General features: G+C 37.0%; 1 protein-coding gene across 3 annotated transcripts in view; it reads right to left on the bottom strand.

The window, feature by feature from the left end:
* Positions 1–18402, bottom strand: part of kcnab1 (potassium channel, voltage gated subfamily A regulatory beta subunit 1) — a 118666-nt gene that overhangs the window by 98756 nt on the left and 1508 nt on the right. The window contains exon 1 of one of the 3 annotated variants that reach the window (XM_015378280.1): positions 12499–13235. The exons of 1 other annotated variant lie outside the window; for it this stretch is intronic. In XM_015378280.1, coding sequence (XP_015233766.1) covers positions 12499–12779 — 281 coding nt within the window. In that variant the 5' untranslated portion in view covers positions 12780–13235. Of the gene's footprint in view, positions 1–12498; positions 13236–18402 lie in introns of those variants that run through there. One more of the 3 variants, XM_015378282.1, reaches the window with a different exon arrangement.

Genomic DNA, 18402 nt, shown 5'->3' with positions numbered 1-18402 from the left:
ATATATATATATATATATATATATATATATATATATATATATATATCCCCTTTATTGTTTTTAAATGTTTGAAGAACCTTTCTCCACCATATTTTGCCAAGCTGCTTCCTGTCCACTCTGATCCCTTAGATCAGCTGATCAGATGCTGTTTACAGTCCCTAAAACTAGGCTGAAGCTCAGAGGTGAAGGAGCATTTGCTGTTGCGGCTCATTGAATAATTTAGACTTGCGTAAAAGTCAGGTTTCATCTTTTCCTGTTTTTTAAATAATATTACATATATATACATACATACATATAATACATATTTTATTCGCTGACTTTCAGTACATTGTGATCCTGTTGTGTATGTCGTTTTAAAATACTCTCGCTTTGAAAAAGTTTTTGTTTTTTTTGCTTTTGTTGTTATTGTTTTGTATTTCTTAATGTGTTTTTACTTTTAATGTATTTGTTGTGTTGTTTTTAGTTTAGTTTTTTATCTACAGCACTTTAACCAGCCTTGTGGTTTAAGTCCTTTAATAGGGACTCTATTGTTGCTTTAATATTTCTAAAATGAAAGTCTGTCGTATGAATGTCAAAGCCCATAATCATCCATAGCCTAAGAGATATAGATTTCTAATAGGAAATGAGATGGATATTTTTCATAAGACATACAGATTTTAAAAAATGTAGAGGGTGTAGCTGTTTTGAAAAACATATTATTTTCCTTTTTCAAAGATCCAAAGAATGTCCAAAATTATACATACATTTATCAATAATTAATAGAACCCTCTAGTATTTCCTCTAGTATTTTGGTATTTATCATTAAGGATGAAAAATAAAACTCAAACAAAAGGTTAATCAATAGTTTTTGGTTTGTACTTCATCCTCCAAACAAACCTCTGAACCTGTGAAGGATGCAGGTTTGTTACGTCCTAATTGGTCATTACGAAATTTTAATTGAAAATAAATCCTGTGATAATGTTTGGCTTTTTTGAGTTAGGATGAAAAAGTAGTTTTCAAATATTCTTAGTTATCAGGAATACCTTATATTAAGATCAGCTCCAAAACACCTGTTGAGATCAAGGTCTGTGAAATTGTGTAAAGATTATGTGAAGTCAAATGTTCTTTCTTTACTTGATACCCAAACACTTTTAAATAAAAATATAAACTAATGTTTGGGCTTAACCACTACTATTGAAAGGGTGTAAGTCTTCAAAAAAAAGGGCCTTTTGTGTGTTTTTAATGCTTGCATATGCATCATGTGATAATTTTTATTTGTTTAGAATGAATCTCTGCACCACCTCCCAAACAATAGCTTTTCTGTGCAACAGAAACTGATCACACAGGATTTATTAAAAATGTCTATTTGAAAACAACAAAATTTGCTTTCATAACTTTATGTTTTAACAGACAAATCTGATCATATAATGTTGAAATAAAAAATGGAAGAAACATTAAATCCTCCCTTAAAGACGCTCTGCAGATCTGCAATCGTCCATGCTGTGCAAAAAAATATTTTTATTCATGTATTTAAGTTATTCTTCATTTATAAGTGAGACCAAATGATAAGTTTAAGAATAAGTTCTAATATAATTTAAGCCAGATATTTGATTCTTTTTTTTTTTCCCCAACATGGTTCTTTTTTCTATGTGTTTAAGGATAGGACCTCATCACGGTCACTGCAAAAGGTTATAATTTTCTTGTTTGTCAATTTCTTAAACCATTCTGGTATGTGCGTTTTACTTTTGCCCTTTACTATTATCTTATTATTATCTACAGTACATGTATGTAATGTCTATACAAATAAGACTTAATGAGTTTATGTATTAAAGGACTAGAAAGTATGACAACAGCTTTTATAGAATGGTGATCTCACTCAGACCAATAGATTGCACAGATGGCCCATCCGGCTCGCTTCATCAGAGAGTCAGCAGCAGCCCAGAATAATGGTTTATAGAAGCATTTTATACATCTCCAGGGTCCCACCTTGCCACTTCATCACATCTCATCATTACGTCGTACACATGTAAAAGTTGGCAAAATAATTAATGACTAATACAGGAACCACAAAGCTCAAGCTGTTCAAAAAGTGTGTGCTGTTTACCTCTGTTTAAGAGATAAATTTGACATCAACAAAGACAGAGAATATGTTGACAAAGAGAAGAAGACTTGCAGACAAATTCTAGTTATATATTAGGTATTTAATGTATTACATTTTCTACATTATTAACCAAAATGTTGAGAATTTCTTAATTTTTAATCAATATATATACGGATCTGTGTGTGTGTGTGTAAAAAATATTATTATACAGTATTTGTAAAATGTTACAAAACATACAACTCTTTTACTTAAGTTGTTTTTTTCTACATTAAGGTCTGTTTATAGATTTGAAAAAAAGCTTAAATCTACATGTAAAACACCGCCTTCAAGTTGTCTAACCTGCATCTGAGTTTGAACTTGTAAGCAGAAATTTTGGAGTTTTTTGGTCCTTTCAGCTGATTGGTCCATTTTTTGTCAATCAACCAGTCTGAAACCTGTTTATCAGGGCTGTGCTTTGTTAAAACCTGTTAAAAATGAAGCACAGTGCTAGCATTTCTTAGCTCAGATCAGCATAATTTCAAGTTATCATTCAGTGTAACATAAAATATAATTCTGCAGAAATACAATATACATCCACTGAAACATAATATATTTTTCATAAAAAAAACAAGTTTTTAAACAGTCAAACATCCATTCATCTTCCTCATGCACCCCTCTTCAAATACCTGCAGATCTTAAAACGCGATCGTGACATGGGGAGTGGCGGCCTAATCCTGAGGGTCTGAGTTCGAGCCCCACTCCCACAGACTGCCACTATGGGTCTCTGAGCATGACCCTTAACCCCACACTGCTCCCTGGGCACCGCACAATGGCAGTCCACTGCTCCCCAAGGGGATGGGTTAAATGAGTTAATTTCATTGCTCTGTACTTGTGAGGGTGTAATGAAAATAAAAGCTCGAAAAAAAATTTAAACCCATTTGTTCTCTGACTGGGGTTCATGAGGGATAAGCGAGATGGAAAATGGATGGATGAATGTTCTCTGATTGGTTAAATTAACATAACTATAACCAATCAGCTGAGAGGAAGAAACGCCAGTCAGAGGTTTTGGGAGTTCAACCTCACAAGCAAGATAGAGATCTTGAAAACAGACCTTTACCTCGTGTCTGTAAACAGATATTAACCTGAAAACTATAACTTGTGCTATAACTTTCATAAGACACGTAACATTATTTCACTAATACAAGTCTTTCTTACACATAAAGTCGTGTTCATGGATACAAAAAGTTAAAAATCTCTGCATTTTGGTTTGCAACACAGAAAATTTTAATTCACTACTACACATTCTGATTGCACAAAATGTGTAGGACTGGAAACTGTTTCCATAGTATCTGTTTGTATGAGCAGAGTCAGCATTTTCCCTCTTTTGTCTTTTAACGGTCCATGCTATGCTAATTTATGTTAAAGTCTAAGAGGACATATTCATACATACAAAAGAGTAAGAAAGTGCTGATCCTTAAAATAAAACTATGCTGCATTACTATATCAGCTTAGAGCTGTGAATTAGAGGTATGAAGTCAGCAGAATGTATTATTAGCAGGCTAAACTGCCCAAAAACATACTTAAATAGTCCAACTAATGAATGAAATAAAGGGAAATCTTTAGTTAGAAAAGATAAAAAATAAAAGAGAAGACTAAATAGGTACCTGGGGTTACAGTCGGTGCAAAAAAAAAAAACTAATTGAACAGCTGGAAAGCTAAGGAGCAGTTTGAAAAGAAGTGGGTTTGGCGGAATGCAGGAAAGAGCTTTATGGAGAAAAGAACATGCATTCATTTTACTTTTCTAAAGTTTCTCTGTTCGATATAATGTTTTAGTCCTTTAAATTCAGTTTTGAAAGTTTGTTATGTCTGAAATCCACAGCAGGGGGGGCGGTTCAACTGATTCCAACCACAGGGACATGGCAGCCTGCAATTCTCTTTGCAAGCAAAACAGAGCAGAGGACTAATTCATGACACAGGTGAATAATTGAGTTTTAAGCTTCTCAGATAGCTCCAGGAATCATGACATTCATAAATAAAACACTTATGAAGCCACTCCTGTACAGACGTGAATCTTCAGTTTTATCAGTTTGTCTGGATAGTCAGAGTAAAGAGTCACATTTACAAACTACTGTGAACAAATAAATACTCATTAACACAATTAAGTCAAAAGCTGACAATTTAAGTGGATCCACATCCCCCCCTTGTGGCAACATGAAGAATAAACCCTATAAAGTGTAAAACCTCCTCCTGGCTTTCTCTTTGCTTCTTTCTTTTGATCTCCTTTACAATCTCCCAGGACTCATTTGGTTTCCGTCACTTTCCTATAATTGTAACTCACTAATCCAGAGAGTCTCAAGTTCCCCCCTAGGGCTGTCATGCACATGCACACCCACATTGTTACCCATCCTGTTTTCTACACCATTCAAACAAACGAGGTGTTTAACTGCAGCAATATTATTAAAGTCATGCTTTAAAGTAATGATGAAACAGAAAAAAGGCCGGGTCTCGATGTCATTTAGAGCAGTGGTACTTAAGCTCAGCCAGAAATGGCAGTCACCTTGAACATCACTTAATAGATTTAAAGATCAAGATGGTATGTGTGTGTCTGAGAGAGCAATTATTTCAAAGTTGAACTTGGCCAGGTGCCTCCTCTCTTCTATGTGTGGGAAAGTAAGATGAAGCTCTGCTGGGGTGTTATCCTTATACAACCTCATTGAGACTCAAGGAGAGCTCTGCCTACTAAAGAAGACTTTATTAGTCCTCATTAATGATGGACGAATACTTAGATGGAAAAAGCAAGCAGTGATATCTCAGACCAGAAAACCTAAAGGAACGTAAAAGCAGTTAATGGATCAACCTGTGCTCAGTAACTGCTACTTCAATAGCTTGACAAACATATTCTGATTACCTAAGTCCTAGTTTAGGTTGCTTGCACCAAACAAGGATCTACAGTGACAGCAGCCTGGGATTATTCCTGAATGAACACGTCAATAGGGCAATCTGGTGTCCTATTGATTTATGCCGTCAGCTAGAGCTGACATATGTGAAAAATAAAGGTTATTTGATGTCTGATGTATTTCCAGGGATCTGCTTTAACCACTCCTCAAGTTTGGGGGTCAGTGCCCCAAGGGCCCCAATGACCTTCCAGGTTTTCTCCAGTTCTTCTCTGAGCCCCTGGTATTTCTCTTCTTTCTCATGTTCCTTTTTCCTGATATATTTACTATATTCACAGAGATCCACCAGATTATGGTCTGAATTATTATTATTATTATTTTTTATTTATTACATGATCTGCTTAGATTGAAAACAATAACAATAAAAATAATAAGAAGAAGAAAATAAAACACTGATTGTATTGTTCTTTTTCTCTAAATTTCTCTGACATTTACAGTCATTTGGCTCATTGGTTTTCAATCTGAAAAGAAATCTAGTTAAACAGCAGAATATACTAAATTCTGGACTTGTTAACATTTTAACTACTATTAGCCATACAAGTTGCGTTTTTTGCTGATTTTCAATAAATTTAAAAAAGCTCATGTATATCAATCTTTTTAAGGGTTTAAATGTATTTAATGTGTAACCTTCTAGATTATTTTAATATCTCTTTGTTTATCTCTGTACTTTAGATAGATAAAGTCATATTAGCAGCGACAGTATTGAGCCAGAGATTCAGCCATTAAATGGAAATAAACATAATGAGCTTTATGCAAGTTTTTACACATCTGAAAAAGAAGCAGCATAAATACAAACCAACATTAACATGTAAGCAGAGATTTTGTCTTAGAGACAAGAAAAAGCAAAGGTAATTGTACAAATTTACAGATGTCTTCTTAAACACATTTTATAAAATATAAAATCATCATATCAAGTTTAAGGAGCCACTTGCAGCAAAGCAGAAGGGGATGTTTTCTGTCCCTTTGTGCAGAGTAATTTATCACCTGCTGCATTCAAACCACACTTGTCACAGGATCTCGGTTGATCTAATGGCCTTTGTGTAAAGACCTTCACGGTTTAACACACCCACCTGCATTTATTCAAGACAACACTACACCAGCTAGTTTCAGTCCGATCTACTTCAGCACTTTTCTTTTGTTTCTACTGAGATAAAACACACGCAAAGCGAAACTCCTACTTTAAATTTGTGACTAAATCATATGCTTTAAATGTACATATGCAATCTGACACCAACCCACACACACTTGCATAACAACTCAAATGTAGGTTTCTGTGTCCGTCTGAGCAATTAAGTATTCAGAAAGGACACCAGCTCTTCTGTTAAATATTCACTCGTTTTCCAAGATGAATAAAGGATGATGCTTACGTTTGTGCGTTCAACCGCAAGTGTCATGGTTGTGTCAGTGTGTGCTCAATCATGCTCTTCCTTTGTCTGTCAGAAGTATGTCAACTATGTTCTGGCCCCCGATTTAGCCTTCAAGCAACAATGAAAAACTTGCTGACACACCTATAAAAAAAGCAGCAAAAATAAATTTCTAGGCACATACATGCAACACGATAAAAAATGAAGTAATATATCTACTGGTTGCTAATCATAACTGATTAAAATGGGTACTATTTTCACACTTTACTGTTGGGTTGATATCAGGACTCTGTGCAGGCGAGTCAGCTTCTTCCACCATATGAAACCAGGAAGCAGCCCTATAATATCATCCTGTGTAAACTTTAAAGTACATACAAAAATTAAGACAGGCACATTTCTCCTGGCAATTGTTTCTTAGATATTTGCCCATTAGTTTCCAGAAGTGGAAGCACAGAACTCTTTGTCAAATGCTTGTAGAAGCAGTCTACATATCTAGCTATTTGTTTTTAGAGACTAATAGTTATGGAAAACTTGGGCTGTCTAAAGATTGGACACCTTGAGTTGAATTGGAAGAGGGAGAGATGCTTTTGAGAGCAACTTGAAACCCTTCTTTTACTTGTATTTCAATGTTGCCCATCATTTTCCTTCATTGTTTGACATTTCCATCTTTTTAGCACCATGATATAAAGAGGTGCACATAATCAGAGCATTGCTTTAATTGTATACAGCCCTGTAAGAAAAAACTTTTTTTTTAACCAAATAATTGGTAAGAAGGTTAGTGTTCCCTTTATGTTTGTTCTTATAGTTTGAGCAGTAAAATTTTTTTTCCATCATCCCTTAACTTGCATCTATGCTATACAAGATCAATTATGTTTTGCATTAAAAAAAAACATGAACTTTATTATGATAAAAATGGTTGTAAACATAATATTGCTGCAAGTTTAAGAAAAGAAAGGCATGCTAAATGAGTGACAGCAGAGTGAGGAAGCAACTGTGAGGCATTTAAATTGCTGTCTAGAAGCAGGCTTAGCTCATTTAATCAGAGGGATTGAGAAGCATTCAGGGGGTCTGAGAATCTCTCTCACAAAACTACACACACACATCCACAGAGGACATTTCATTGGATTTCATTCCTGTAAATTTCAATCACATATAATTTTGGCACATTATTTCAGTCTCAACATACTCACTTTAGGAGCCCTCACAGGGAGTGCACAGCTCCCACGTCCTGTGACATATGCTCACATTAATACATCCAAAATTACTGAACATGTCTCATAATATGCCTGTCTGCCCCCTAGAGGCCGATATGCCACTTCACTTCCTACCGCCTTTCCACACTGCCCTCATTATCCAGCAATAACAAATCATTGTCAAAGTAATCAGGGAAAGTAATCGAAAAAATCAGCTGAGTGCTTTGGCAACAATGACATTTGGGTTAAAAAGGGATGTGCAAGGTTCTTTTAAAGCGACCCTTTTACTGAAAAACCTGATTTTCCTCAGGAAAATAGAGCACATCAGACATTACGCCACAAGCTTTTTAAAGCAAAAATACCACCATAAAATGTCACGGGAAACTGAAACAGCAGTGTTATTGATGCAGTCAACTTTGCGGAGTGTTTAGATACAGTGTAGTCACTAATTGACTGTCAAAATCCATTTATGAGCCTTTTTTTTTTATAAACACTTTCTGGTAAAAAGCTTACCTAACACGCTTCACTGAGAACTGCAACCAGAAACAGTATCTGGTCCTCGTGCTTTGATAATTAGTGGAAACAGTGCATCTATGAGCCCCCAGGATAAATTTAATCCATATGCTCTGAACTGAACAACAGCCAAGTGTCATGACAGTTTATAGCACCATTGCTATTCATAAAGTGAACGAGCGGAGGAAGAATGCTTCATTTACTCTCTTTAAAACAGGATGGCTATTTCACAGCCTTAAGATGTATAAAAAGGAGCATCTCTAATTCTGGGTCAATTTAATAATTGGGCAAAATAGCAAAAAACTTGATGATGTTTGCTTTTTTATTTTATTTGCTTCAATCTGTTTCCAAAAAGTAAGAAAACATGACAAACAGATCATATCTAAAAGGAATGTTTTTGATATACTTCTTCCAGATTTTAGGTGAGGTTTAGGTGAAAGAAATTAAGCCGGCCTTTGGTTTTGAAATGTTAAACTTTGTTGACATTCTTATCATGTCATAATATCACCCCCAAAATTTTCCTTTTTCAGAAAATTAAATGGACCCATGGGTTGTGCTATTTTTGTGCAAATCAATAATATTTGCATGTTAACCATTTTATGGGTAGTCAAGAGATCCCCAGTCCTTTCCCCCTGAACTCCCATCTTCCAACTTTTAGATCCATCTCTTCTCTTTTGAGCTGGAAAACCCTCCAGCTCAAAAAGTCTATCACTGATGTAACTATCAGCATCATCCAACTGGGAGAGACTCACACAGAGCAACTGGAAAATATTCAATTTATTTATACAGGTGAGACAATCATATTCTTTCTATCATATTTCTAAGGAAAACCAGTTGATTGCGAGAACTCATTGACTCTCTTTATCTCCTTGCACTGAGCATGCTTGTAGAAACAGTGGAAAGGAAAACTCCCTTTTAACAGGAAGTAGCTCCAGCAGAACCAGGCTAAGTGTGAGCAGGCATCTGCCGTGGCCCACGGCAGATGCCAAGGAGATAAAAGCAGATAAAGACATAAACGAAATATGTTCTTTGGCACTCGGCCCCCAGCAGAAGATTTTGATGCTGTGAACCAACGTACGCTTGGATGAGTAACCTAGAAAAGGATTACAGTAGTCTTCCCATGGGGCACAGACACTGGTGGTGGAAAACGCCAGAGGGTGAGTGGGACAGAGACAGAGTGGGAGAGGGAAGCTATGCCAGGAGCTAAATGAAGGGGATCTTAGAAGATGATTGGCTTTGGAGAAGGTGCGACCTACAAGTTGATTGATTGGACCTAAACAGGAGACATCATTGGTGGTTCAGGTGAAGCTGATAAGAGTCTTATAGATTGAATTTATGCTTAAGCTTCATCCCTCTCTGCTTGAAAATGTCAAATTAAGGCAGCTGCTACTTTCCCTCATCCTGACCACACCCAAACCTAACCCCTACTGCTCATGCTTACATTTAGCCCTGCTCCTCAGGGGCTTCTAGCACTGACCACTTTGGTGACATTTTTCAAAACATGTCTGAGGGTGGGGTTATGCATTTACATCAGGTGAGTTACACTTAAACTCAATGTGGTTTTGTTGTTTTTCTGGCTATTTCAAAACAAGTGTTGTACTCCCCCACCCTCCATATAATAATAATAAATAATAATGAATTTTATTTATAATGCACTTTACATTTGATTTCAAATCTCAAAGTGATAGTCCATATGTTGCTGGGTGCGACTCTCAGAGGCATGGCATGGGTTGTGCAAACTGTACGGCCACACAGATTCTTGAGTAACTAAGGGGCCTCACTCCTGCAAGTTATTTCCTTTTTTTTTTTAATAAATGCAATAGTTATACATGATTGTGTCCGTTTCTATCAAGGAAACGGACAAAAAACGCACAAAAATTATTACATTACACCTCCCTGATGGAGGTAGAGAATGGAAGCAGACATAGGAGAACACGACCAATTTAGCAAGCACCAATTGGCTTCTGAGAAAGAAACAAAACCGAAAAGAAAGAGAAAGCTGACTTTTATTTGTTTCTGTGAATTTGTTTGGTTTCATACTTTAGAGTGGATATGTTGTGTAAAGATATAATGAGAATGAAAATGGTTCTAAGCTAACCATGAAAGAGACGTTAAGATGCAAAAAAAAGTTACTAAGCTGACTTCGTATCAAGCTGTTTGGTGCACTGTTGTTGTTTTATGCCTTTTTTTTAAATAGATTGCCACAAGTTATTAACTGGTCTATGCTGTATTATTCTACTTGGTATAAATGTATTACCAGTGGGATAATCTATTTAGTTCGTTTGACTATTAAGCCTGATTTAAGCTTGATGCATCTACATGTGGAACGTTGGCGATACATTTTTCGCAGCATTTTATTCCCTTACTTAATGTTCTGGGAACACTACACCACAAGTACAAGTAGAAAAAAAACGGTTGTGTCCAACATTTTAAACGTCTCTTCATTTCATGAAACATTGTCAGTAATTTATTTCCAAGGGTTGATCATGGTGATATTTCCACTGAGATACATGTTTTGCTAGGTGCGGGATGTGGACATTTCTAGCCGCGCAGCACTCGTATGGGAAATCAGCCTTTAATTTTGCACAACTAACCATCCATATCAAAGGGCCTCACTTATTTCAAGTTACCACAGGGCCGCACATCCTACCTGGGATGGCTAAGACTACAATTAGCAGGCTGGAAGAACAAATTTGGATGACAATTTTTCCCTTTGGATCATCTGACTCTAAGAAGACACCGGGACAAACCTAGATTAAGGTGGAAGCAATATTAATCCCTAATCTGGCCTGTATAGACCTTGAAAGGATGACAATCGTTTGGAATCTAATAAAAGAGAAGCATCACTGTTGTTTAAATAATGTTTGTGGTTCAAATCAATAGATGCAACACGTATGCATTAGACTGCAGGCTAATTGCCTGAGCAAATAACCAGACTAATTAAATAGCTTACATCCAGGACTACATCGACAATGTTTTGACAGGGCAGGGAAATATTATAAAATGTCATGTTTTTTGTCTATAATTAAGATTTATCTGTGGAAAAGTTACTTTATTGCATATAAATGATCTTTTGTATTCCTAGTGTGAATCTACAATATGTCCTACAGAGGTTTTACTGATGATCCTTAAGTATTTATGTCAGGCAGCTGCTTTATTAGTCTGCTGTAGTAACAGTAGCAAATGTTTAGACAGAAAGTTTATGGAAACACATTTAGTGAGTTCCTGCTGTAAAATCAGGGAAGCATAGGCTCCCATAGCCAGGTTGGTCTAGCATAGGATTTTCTTGCTCAATGACCCTAACAGCTGCAAGTTTTTTTAAGGCCAGCACAGCCACAGAATAAGTTTAGATCACGTTATTATTATTACACCAACTGTAATATGTTAAAGAATGTCGGCAGAACTGAGCAGAGAATTGAGAGAAAGCCGAGGGGGATAAAAGGACTGTTCAAATGACCAAAACCAAATGCTGTCAGTCATGGAAAAGTTAAGCCAGCAGCGACTCCGAATATAAAACTCTGATGCACATGTTTAGCACAGCAGCCTTTCAATGCAAGTGCATTGTTTCTGCAGGTGAATAAAAAAAATTAAAAAAAAATTACTTCAAACTTTTTTCTTCTTCTGCTTCTGTCGCTTTTTTAATGCAGAAAAAATTATTTACAGGCAATCATAAAATATAAAATCCCTTCTTCTGCGCAACTTTGTTCCCATCCTACCAAAGGCAATTCATTGTCAACAAGGCGGTATGTAAATGCAGCCTGCGGGCTGAGCAGCGACCCACAGTGTCCCAGTCACACTCACTCAAACCACTCACTGGCAACATGATGCCTGCTCACAAAAATTACAAACTCTGCAACTAGAACAGAACATCCGTGGAAACAGAAACACGATCACCATTTATTATTTCCCCTTAGCAGTTAAGAAGGCAAATTAGCCCTGTAATCCAACAAGCGTGTTAACATTCTGATTACAGTCGATCAGGAACAACTATCAACAGGCAAATATATAGAGCATATAATGCAAAATATTGCTACTTTCTATTTATATATCATGAAATGCATACAGCTCAAGTCTGTGTCAACAGCTTAGCGCAGAAAAAAAAAAACAATTCATAGTCTATTTTCTTTCTCTAAAAATGTTCATTATGAATCATGATGAGATGAAAAGCATAGAAATGTTTAAATGTCTGTATAGTAGACCCATAAAGTATGTTTGCAGATTTTTTTCCTTTTTCTTCTTACATTTTTTATTTTTATATATTTAATTCTTCCACACTTTTTCTGTGAATGCTTGAGTGTTTATTTAAATCCATTTAGTTTAGATTTAGATCAATTTTGAGCATCCTCTGGTCCAGACACCTAACCTCGAGTGTAATAGTAGAAATAAATTAATAAGGAAATGCAAGGGAAGGTTACCTGTAGACCATGCCAGTCTGACTCCTCACTGTATCCTGCAAAGACAATGAGTGGAAGTTGAGGAACTCCTCCAGTTGTTTGAGTTGCCTTACGTTGTTTGCCCTGTTTGCAGTCCACAGCATCACAGGGGCATAAGACTGTGACCCGGGCCCCATGGACACTTGCTTGATCAGTCTCCCCTGACATAAGCCCTGCACCGGGATCCCAACTCCACCTTGACCCCTGGAACTCTTCTGCTTTGGGTTGGGGATCTCCGAGCATGTTGCTTTGTACAGGTACATCTTCAAGTTCTCTTTGTCACTTTATCTTCTCTTTCAGTCTCTCCCTTCTCCTGTTAGCGCCCCCCACAAACATCTAAGCTCTCAGTAATCCAGGTAGGGCCCTCGCCCACTCAGCGCTGAATGAAATGGAGGAGGGGGCGTACATCAGAAGAAGATTAATCTCTGAACAAAACTAAAAATCACTTTGAACTCTTTCATTTAAAAAAAGTAAAATAAAAGCAGTGGTTGAGATTAATCCAAAGCGAAGAAAAAGCAACAAAATGAATGGAGTCCAGTCAACGTGCAGGCTGCAGCATGTCCACTCAGGGAAAACTGTTTTTCCCTTACATGTACATCTCCACACACTGGGCCACATATGTTGTCTGCATACAAACCCCACATGTAGACACGGAGTGGCAACATGCACTCATGGTTAACCATGACTCTTTCCCCCTTTTGTCGCTCTCACACACACAAAACATGCACTCATGCTTTCACTTTGCCCTCTGCACAGCCAGACTACATTATAAGCTCAGTTTGGTTTTACTCCCTATTAAACGGCCTGGGAATCTGGGACGTTGGTTTTCTCCCTCCCCCTTTACTTCCCCCATCTCACTCTCTCTCTCCCATTCTCTTTCTCTGTTGGTTTCCTTTACTCTCAATGCTTTTAACCTTTTTCCCCTAACTCCCTTTTATCCTTTCTCCCATTCTCCTTTTCCTCATCATCCTTCCTTTGTCTCCCAGTATTCCCCACGTCACAAGCTCTCTCTCAGCACTTGGTTTAGTTCCTTTGCTCTTTCTCTCTCTCGCTCTCACAGTTTCTCTTGCACTAGAGGCTTTTTTACACTTTTTAATTTCAAAAATCTGATTTAAAAAGTAATTATAAAATAAATATAGATAAATTTTTATTTATATCCTGTATTTAATTCCCTACTATTCCTTCTCTATCCCGCCTTAAACCTTAGTTCTGGCCAGAATAAACACTCTCATATACAGTTTTAAACAGTCAGCAGCATATATGTACAATTTCAGCCTCTTTGAGGACATATTTTTAACAATGGTAACTGCTACAATAAAGAGGGGAAGCCTCTTTTTTTCTCTTTGTTAAAACACAGAGACTTTTGGTCCTCTCATGAGAACGTTGAGTGACATCATGTCGGGTCCTCCAGTGAATTGTAGGAATGAAGAGGAATGCTGTTCTCCCATATCAGGAAATCTGTGTTTAGATACGCACAGTCATTCTTCCTACAAATCCACACATGCAGTCAGATGATGGAGATTTTCATTTGTGTATCTTTTTTTCAGTATAAATCAGCATTTTTTTCTTTTGTTTTTCGCACACAGCTTTTCATACAACATAAAAACTTCTATAAAAACTGCAGAAACTGTTAAGGTTTAAGCCCAATTACTGTTGATATCTGTTATAAATCAAAATCGACATTGGAAAAGCACAGGATTATGAGATGCTACTTTGGGCCCCAAAATATTTAGCATTTCAGCTTTTTGACTTCAAAGCAATTAAAGTGGTTTCAAATTTATTCAGTCATGACCCCCATTATGCCTCAGAGCCTCCATTATTTTTGCCTTTTTACCAGAGGTATTTATAAACTAAAAAAAAGGTTTTTAGCATTGCCAAGGTGAAAGCATGTGCACGCACATATGAGCTCACAGAATTAGGCAGAGAGGTCGGTGAAGCTATGGGGGTGGAGGGGGGGCAGCTGTGTCTGTTGTCCAGCGGGGTCGATGGAAAAACTGATCCAGCCAGGCGTCAGGAATGTCAGCTGAGTTTATGCAACGCCTAAGTGTGTTCAGCATGTATTTATAGAGGTGGGATCCATACACACGGAAGCTATGCACATTAAGTGTTCAATACCGAAAAATAAAGTCTTTGTTATTAGAAAAAAAAAAAGAATTTGAGGTCATTTTAACATAATGTAGCTTTCTCTGTGTCTCATTAATTTATTGTTTTGTTTGACTTTTGCTATGATTTACTTTTTTTTCCGTCCAGTGGCTCATCATGTGTATAGGTGAGCTGCTGACAAGAACACCAAAAAAGGAAGAGCAGAGAGGCAGAGGGTAAAGCCATGATGAGGACCGTCTAGAAACAAACTCCACCCTGATTCACAGCTTTAGACCAGGTTTCTCTCTCATTTGTCTCCGTCTTCGCTTATTGTTTCACGCTTTTTTTACTTGAGCTTTAACAATCGGCCTCACGCTCCTTCAAACTAATTAGCTGTCGTTTTCTATCTTTCATTTTTACCCTCATCCCCCCAAGTGAATCCCTGTTATAATCATTGTGCTCCATGACAATTATCTAGTGTCCACAGAGGGATAGAAATAGAACAAGCAGAACAGTTCCTCTTGATAGAGGAAAGAATTCAGCATAGGATGCTATACAAGAGGTGGTTGTTAACTGCATGAGATGAAATGTGCTTCCACATTGTTTAATTGAACAACAGAAGCTTTTCTTCATGCCATCTGACTCAATGACTGCAATAATTATGCCAGTGATCAGTCTCCAGCCCTGAGGGACTGTCCTGCTCCTGTTTAACACCAGTGTGTTGGCCTACATTATCCACTAAATCCCATTGTTTATTAACAGTCAAGGCTTAATGAAGAGGAGTGAGAGTAGAGTCAAGGCAGCAACAGAGAGCTAAAAGCTGCATGGAAACCAAACACTGAGTGCAGGATTTAGTGGAGTTTCATTTGGACGTTGCTCAGGAATCTCAGGGGAATAATTAGCTGTTTTGTTTGGAAAAAAAATAACAGAAAAATAGCAAAAGAAACTCTCATTATTTAATTTCCTGTTGGGCAGCTGTGTTTACCACACCGAAGTTTAAAAGCGTAGCTGCTGCACAAGTTAAACATGTCAATCTTGGCAGGAAACCCATGCTTCATCCATCAAGTTCTGCAGGAACACATGCTGCTGTTCTCTGTGCTCCAGAGTCATGTTTCTACAGCATTGTCACACCTGGTGCCAATGGAATTAGGAAACCTAATCCTACTGCCTGGCAGAGCACACGAGTGACATCTATGGCTAACAGAAGTTTAATTTAACAGCACAAGTGTACAGTTCTGTTAAGATGTTACAGCCACATACAGGTAGGCGTGTCAGTCTTTCTTTCAGATATACAACTTTCAGTTTGTGCAGGGGAAAACAAGAATGAGCTGCAAAGGGTTGACTTTAGTGTAGATTTTCTCTATCTCACGTAAGATAGGAATACATATATTTGGTTAGATTAGTTTTCTACAAATCCACTGTTTTTTTAAGAAGGTGGTTTTTGTGAGGAATTTCTAAAAGAAGCATAACTCAGCCTAAAACTGACTTATTTTGACAGATAAAGTGGGCCTATGGGGTGCTCTTTTAATGTTGTGGTCGAATTTCTTTGTACATTTTAAGGAAAATTTGCTTATATTTACCTCAAAATTGTGTTAGTCTGTCGCTTATAGTGTTAAATGCTATTGTAGTTTGGACTGAACTGAACTAGACTAGACTGGACAGAATCCAAACCTGAACTGAATTGAACCAAACCTAATTGAATTTAATTTAATTGAACTGAATTGAATGACTCAGCTGGTGCAGTGAGTAGCACTGCTGCCTTGCAGCAAGAAGGTTGTTGGTTCAATTCTCAGTTCTTTCTTGGTTCTTTCAGTATGGAGTTTGCATGTTCATGGGTTCTCTTCGGGTACTCCAGCTTTTACCCATAGTCCAAAAAACATGATCTTTTAGGTTAATTGGCTTCTCTAAATTCTCCTTAGATGTGAGTCTGTGTGTGAATGGTTGCTTGTCTCTGTGTTGCCCTGTGATAGACTGGCGACCTGTCCAGGGTGTACCCTGCCTCTCATAGCTGGAGCTAGGCACCAGCGACCCCAGTTGGAATACAGCGTGACAAAAAAATGGATGGATGAACTGAACTGATTTCAAACCCAAATGAAATTAAACCTAATTTAATTTTCCTAATGGTTCACAACAGTGAATGCTATCACAGGCTTTCATCATTATAGCCCCACATTCAGGCATACATACAAATCACCCAGACAAACGTCACCTAGCAACTCATCCTGTCCTCCACGGCCTCTGCAGCAGGTGGAAATCTCCTACCCACACGTTTTATAGGCATTTTTATGTCAACATGATGATGGATGTTTTTAGCCCTGCAGTAAAAAAGGCACCCTTTTCTAGAAATGTGTCAATTCATACCACAAGGAACAGGGACATTACAGAAGCCTGCCATGTCTGTATGCAATGGCATATCAGAGTCACAGGAGAAAATACTCAAAAATGCTTGGAGGATGTGCTGAAAACTTAATGCAGATAAATCCAAAAGTCTCACAGTCCAGGGTTAAGAGCTCCTGTGTTTTATTTAAGATAGTAATTTTGGCATTACTTCTTTAGAAAGAAAAAAAAATCACATTTTCTAAAATATAAACCATAATCCTGCTGAATTCCAGTCCTGATGTGAACCACAAAGTGTTCTGTGTCACCTTATAGTAAGTTTAACATTGACATTGACTGGAAGGGAATACAACGAAGAAAGAAGCAACCATCTAGTTTAATTAAATATTGCAACTTTGTCACTGCATTAGAAAAACAAAAATAAGATGGACTATCATCAAATTTCTGTACTTTCTCTCTAAAGAAAAAAAGTTGAAATTTGCACTCAAGTTAAAAGTTTAAACACTCATCAAAATTTTTTTGGAAAGTATAAAAAAGACTAACAGGAGGTTTCCGAAATTGTCCATAATTTACCCTTCTTAAATAAGTGGAATATCAAATTTAGCTTATTCAATGTTGAATTTTTAAACCACATAAAACTAATTTTTTTTGCAAGAAAAATGTTTTTAAGATGGCTTTATTATTTCAAATAATCTCCAGCAAAACATGTTCATACCAGAAGAAAGAAAGACTATAGTATGTGCAAACTTCCTATCTGATGTTTAATTCAAAAGCCCAAATCTTTACCAGAGTCAACAAACGTAAAGGCAGAAATCTAAAAGGTCTTGCTAATCTAGCGGTGGTTCACACTACATTCTCCAGTTCATTGGTGGTTGAACTTAGCTCATGCCATCCAAAGCAGAGCTACTAAACATAATCTTACCATCTTCACACTCCTCCTGCACCTGTCATGAGAAGCTCTTAGCATATGAGCCTTTTACGAGCCTGTAAATAAAGATTATGGGAAGTGGGTAGCCACAAACATGTCAGCAGGGCTTGAGGCATTGTGTTTGTTTGGTGCTTGGGTTCATATTAAATATTCATTTTCTTGCTTTCAGCTTTTGCTGATTGTTTTGAGACCAACATTTATTAACAAGCATGATGACTCAAACCAGGAGGTTAAAATACCACCCTTGAGGTTTTCCTCAAACTGCAAGTACATGTGACTCTATGATCCCTTTTGGCCTGGAAGCTCCCGGAGACCCCCCCAGGATGCTCCCAAGAATGTTGGGAAAGACTAGAGAAGGATACCATTTAAATAATATTATAAATAAACTTGCCTTTTACATGCAAAATTATATTATGATGATCTTTTTAGTTTTTTTTTGTTTTGTTTTTTATAATCATTTTAATACTTTAATTATTAATTTTTAATGCCTTTAATAGTGATGGATGGATGGATGGATGGATGGATGGATGGATGGATGG

The sequence above is a fragment of the Cyprinodon variegatus genome, unplaced genomic scaffold (genome assembly GCF_000732505.1).
Source record: "Cyprinodon variegatus isolate N-32 unplaced genomic scaffold, C_variegatus-1.0 Scaffold168, whole genome shotgun sequence".
In the NCBI taxonomy this organism is placed as follows: Eukaryota; Metazoa; Chordata; class Actinopteri; order Cyprinodontiformes; family Cyprinodontidae; genus Cyprinodon; species Cyprinodon variegatus.
Note: the sequence above shows the minus strand (reverse complement) of the source record. Positions and strands in the feature narration are given on the sequence as shown.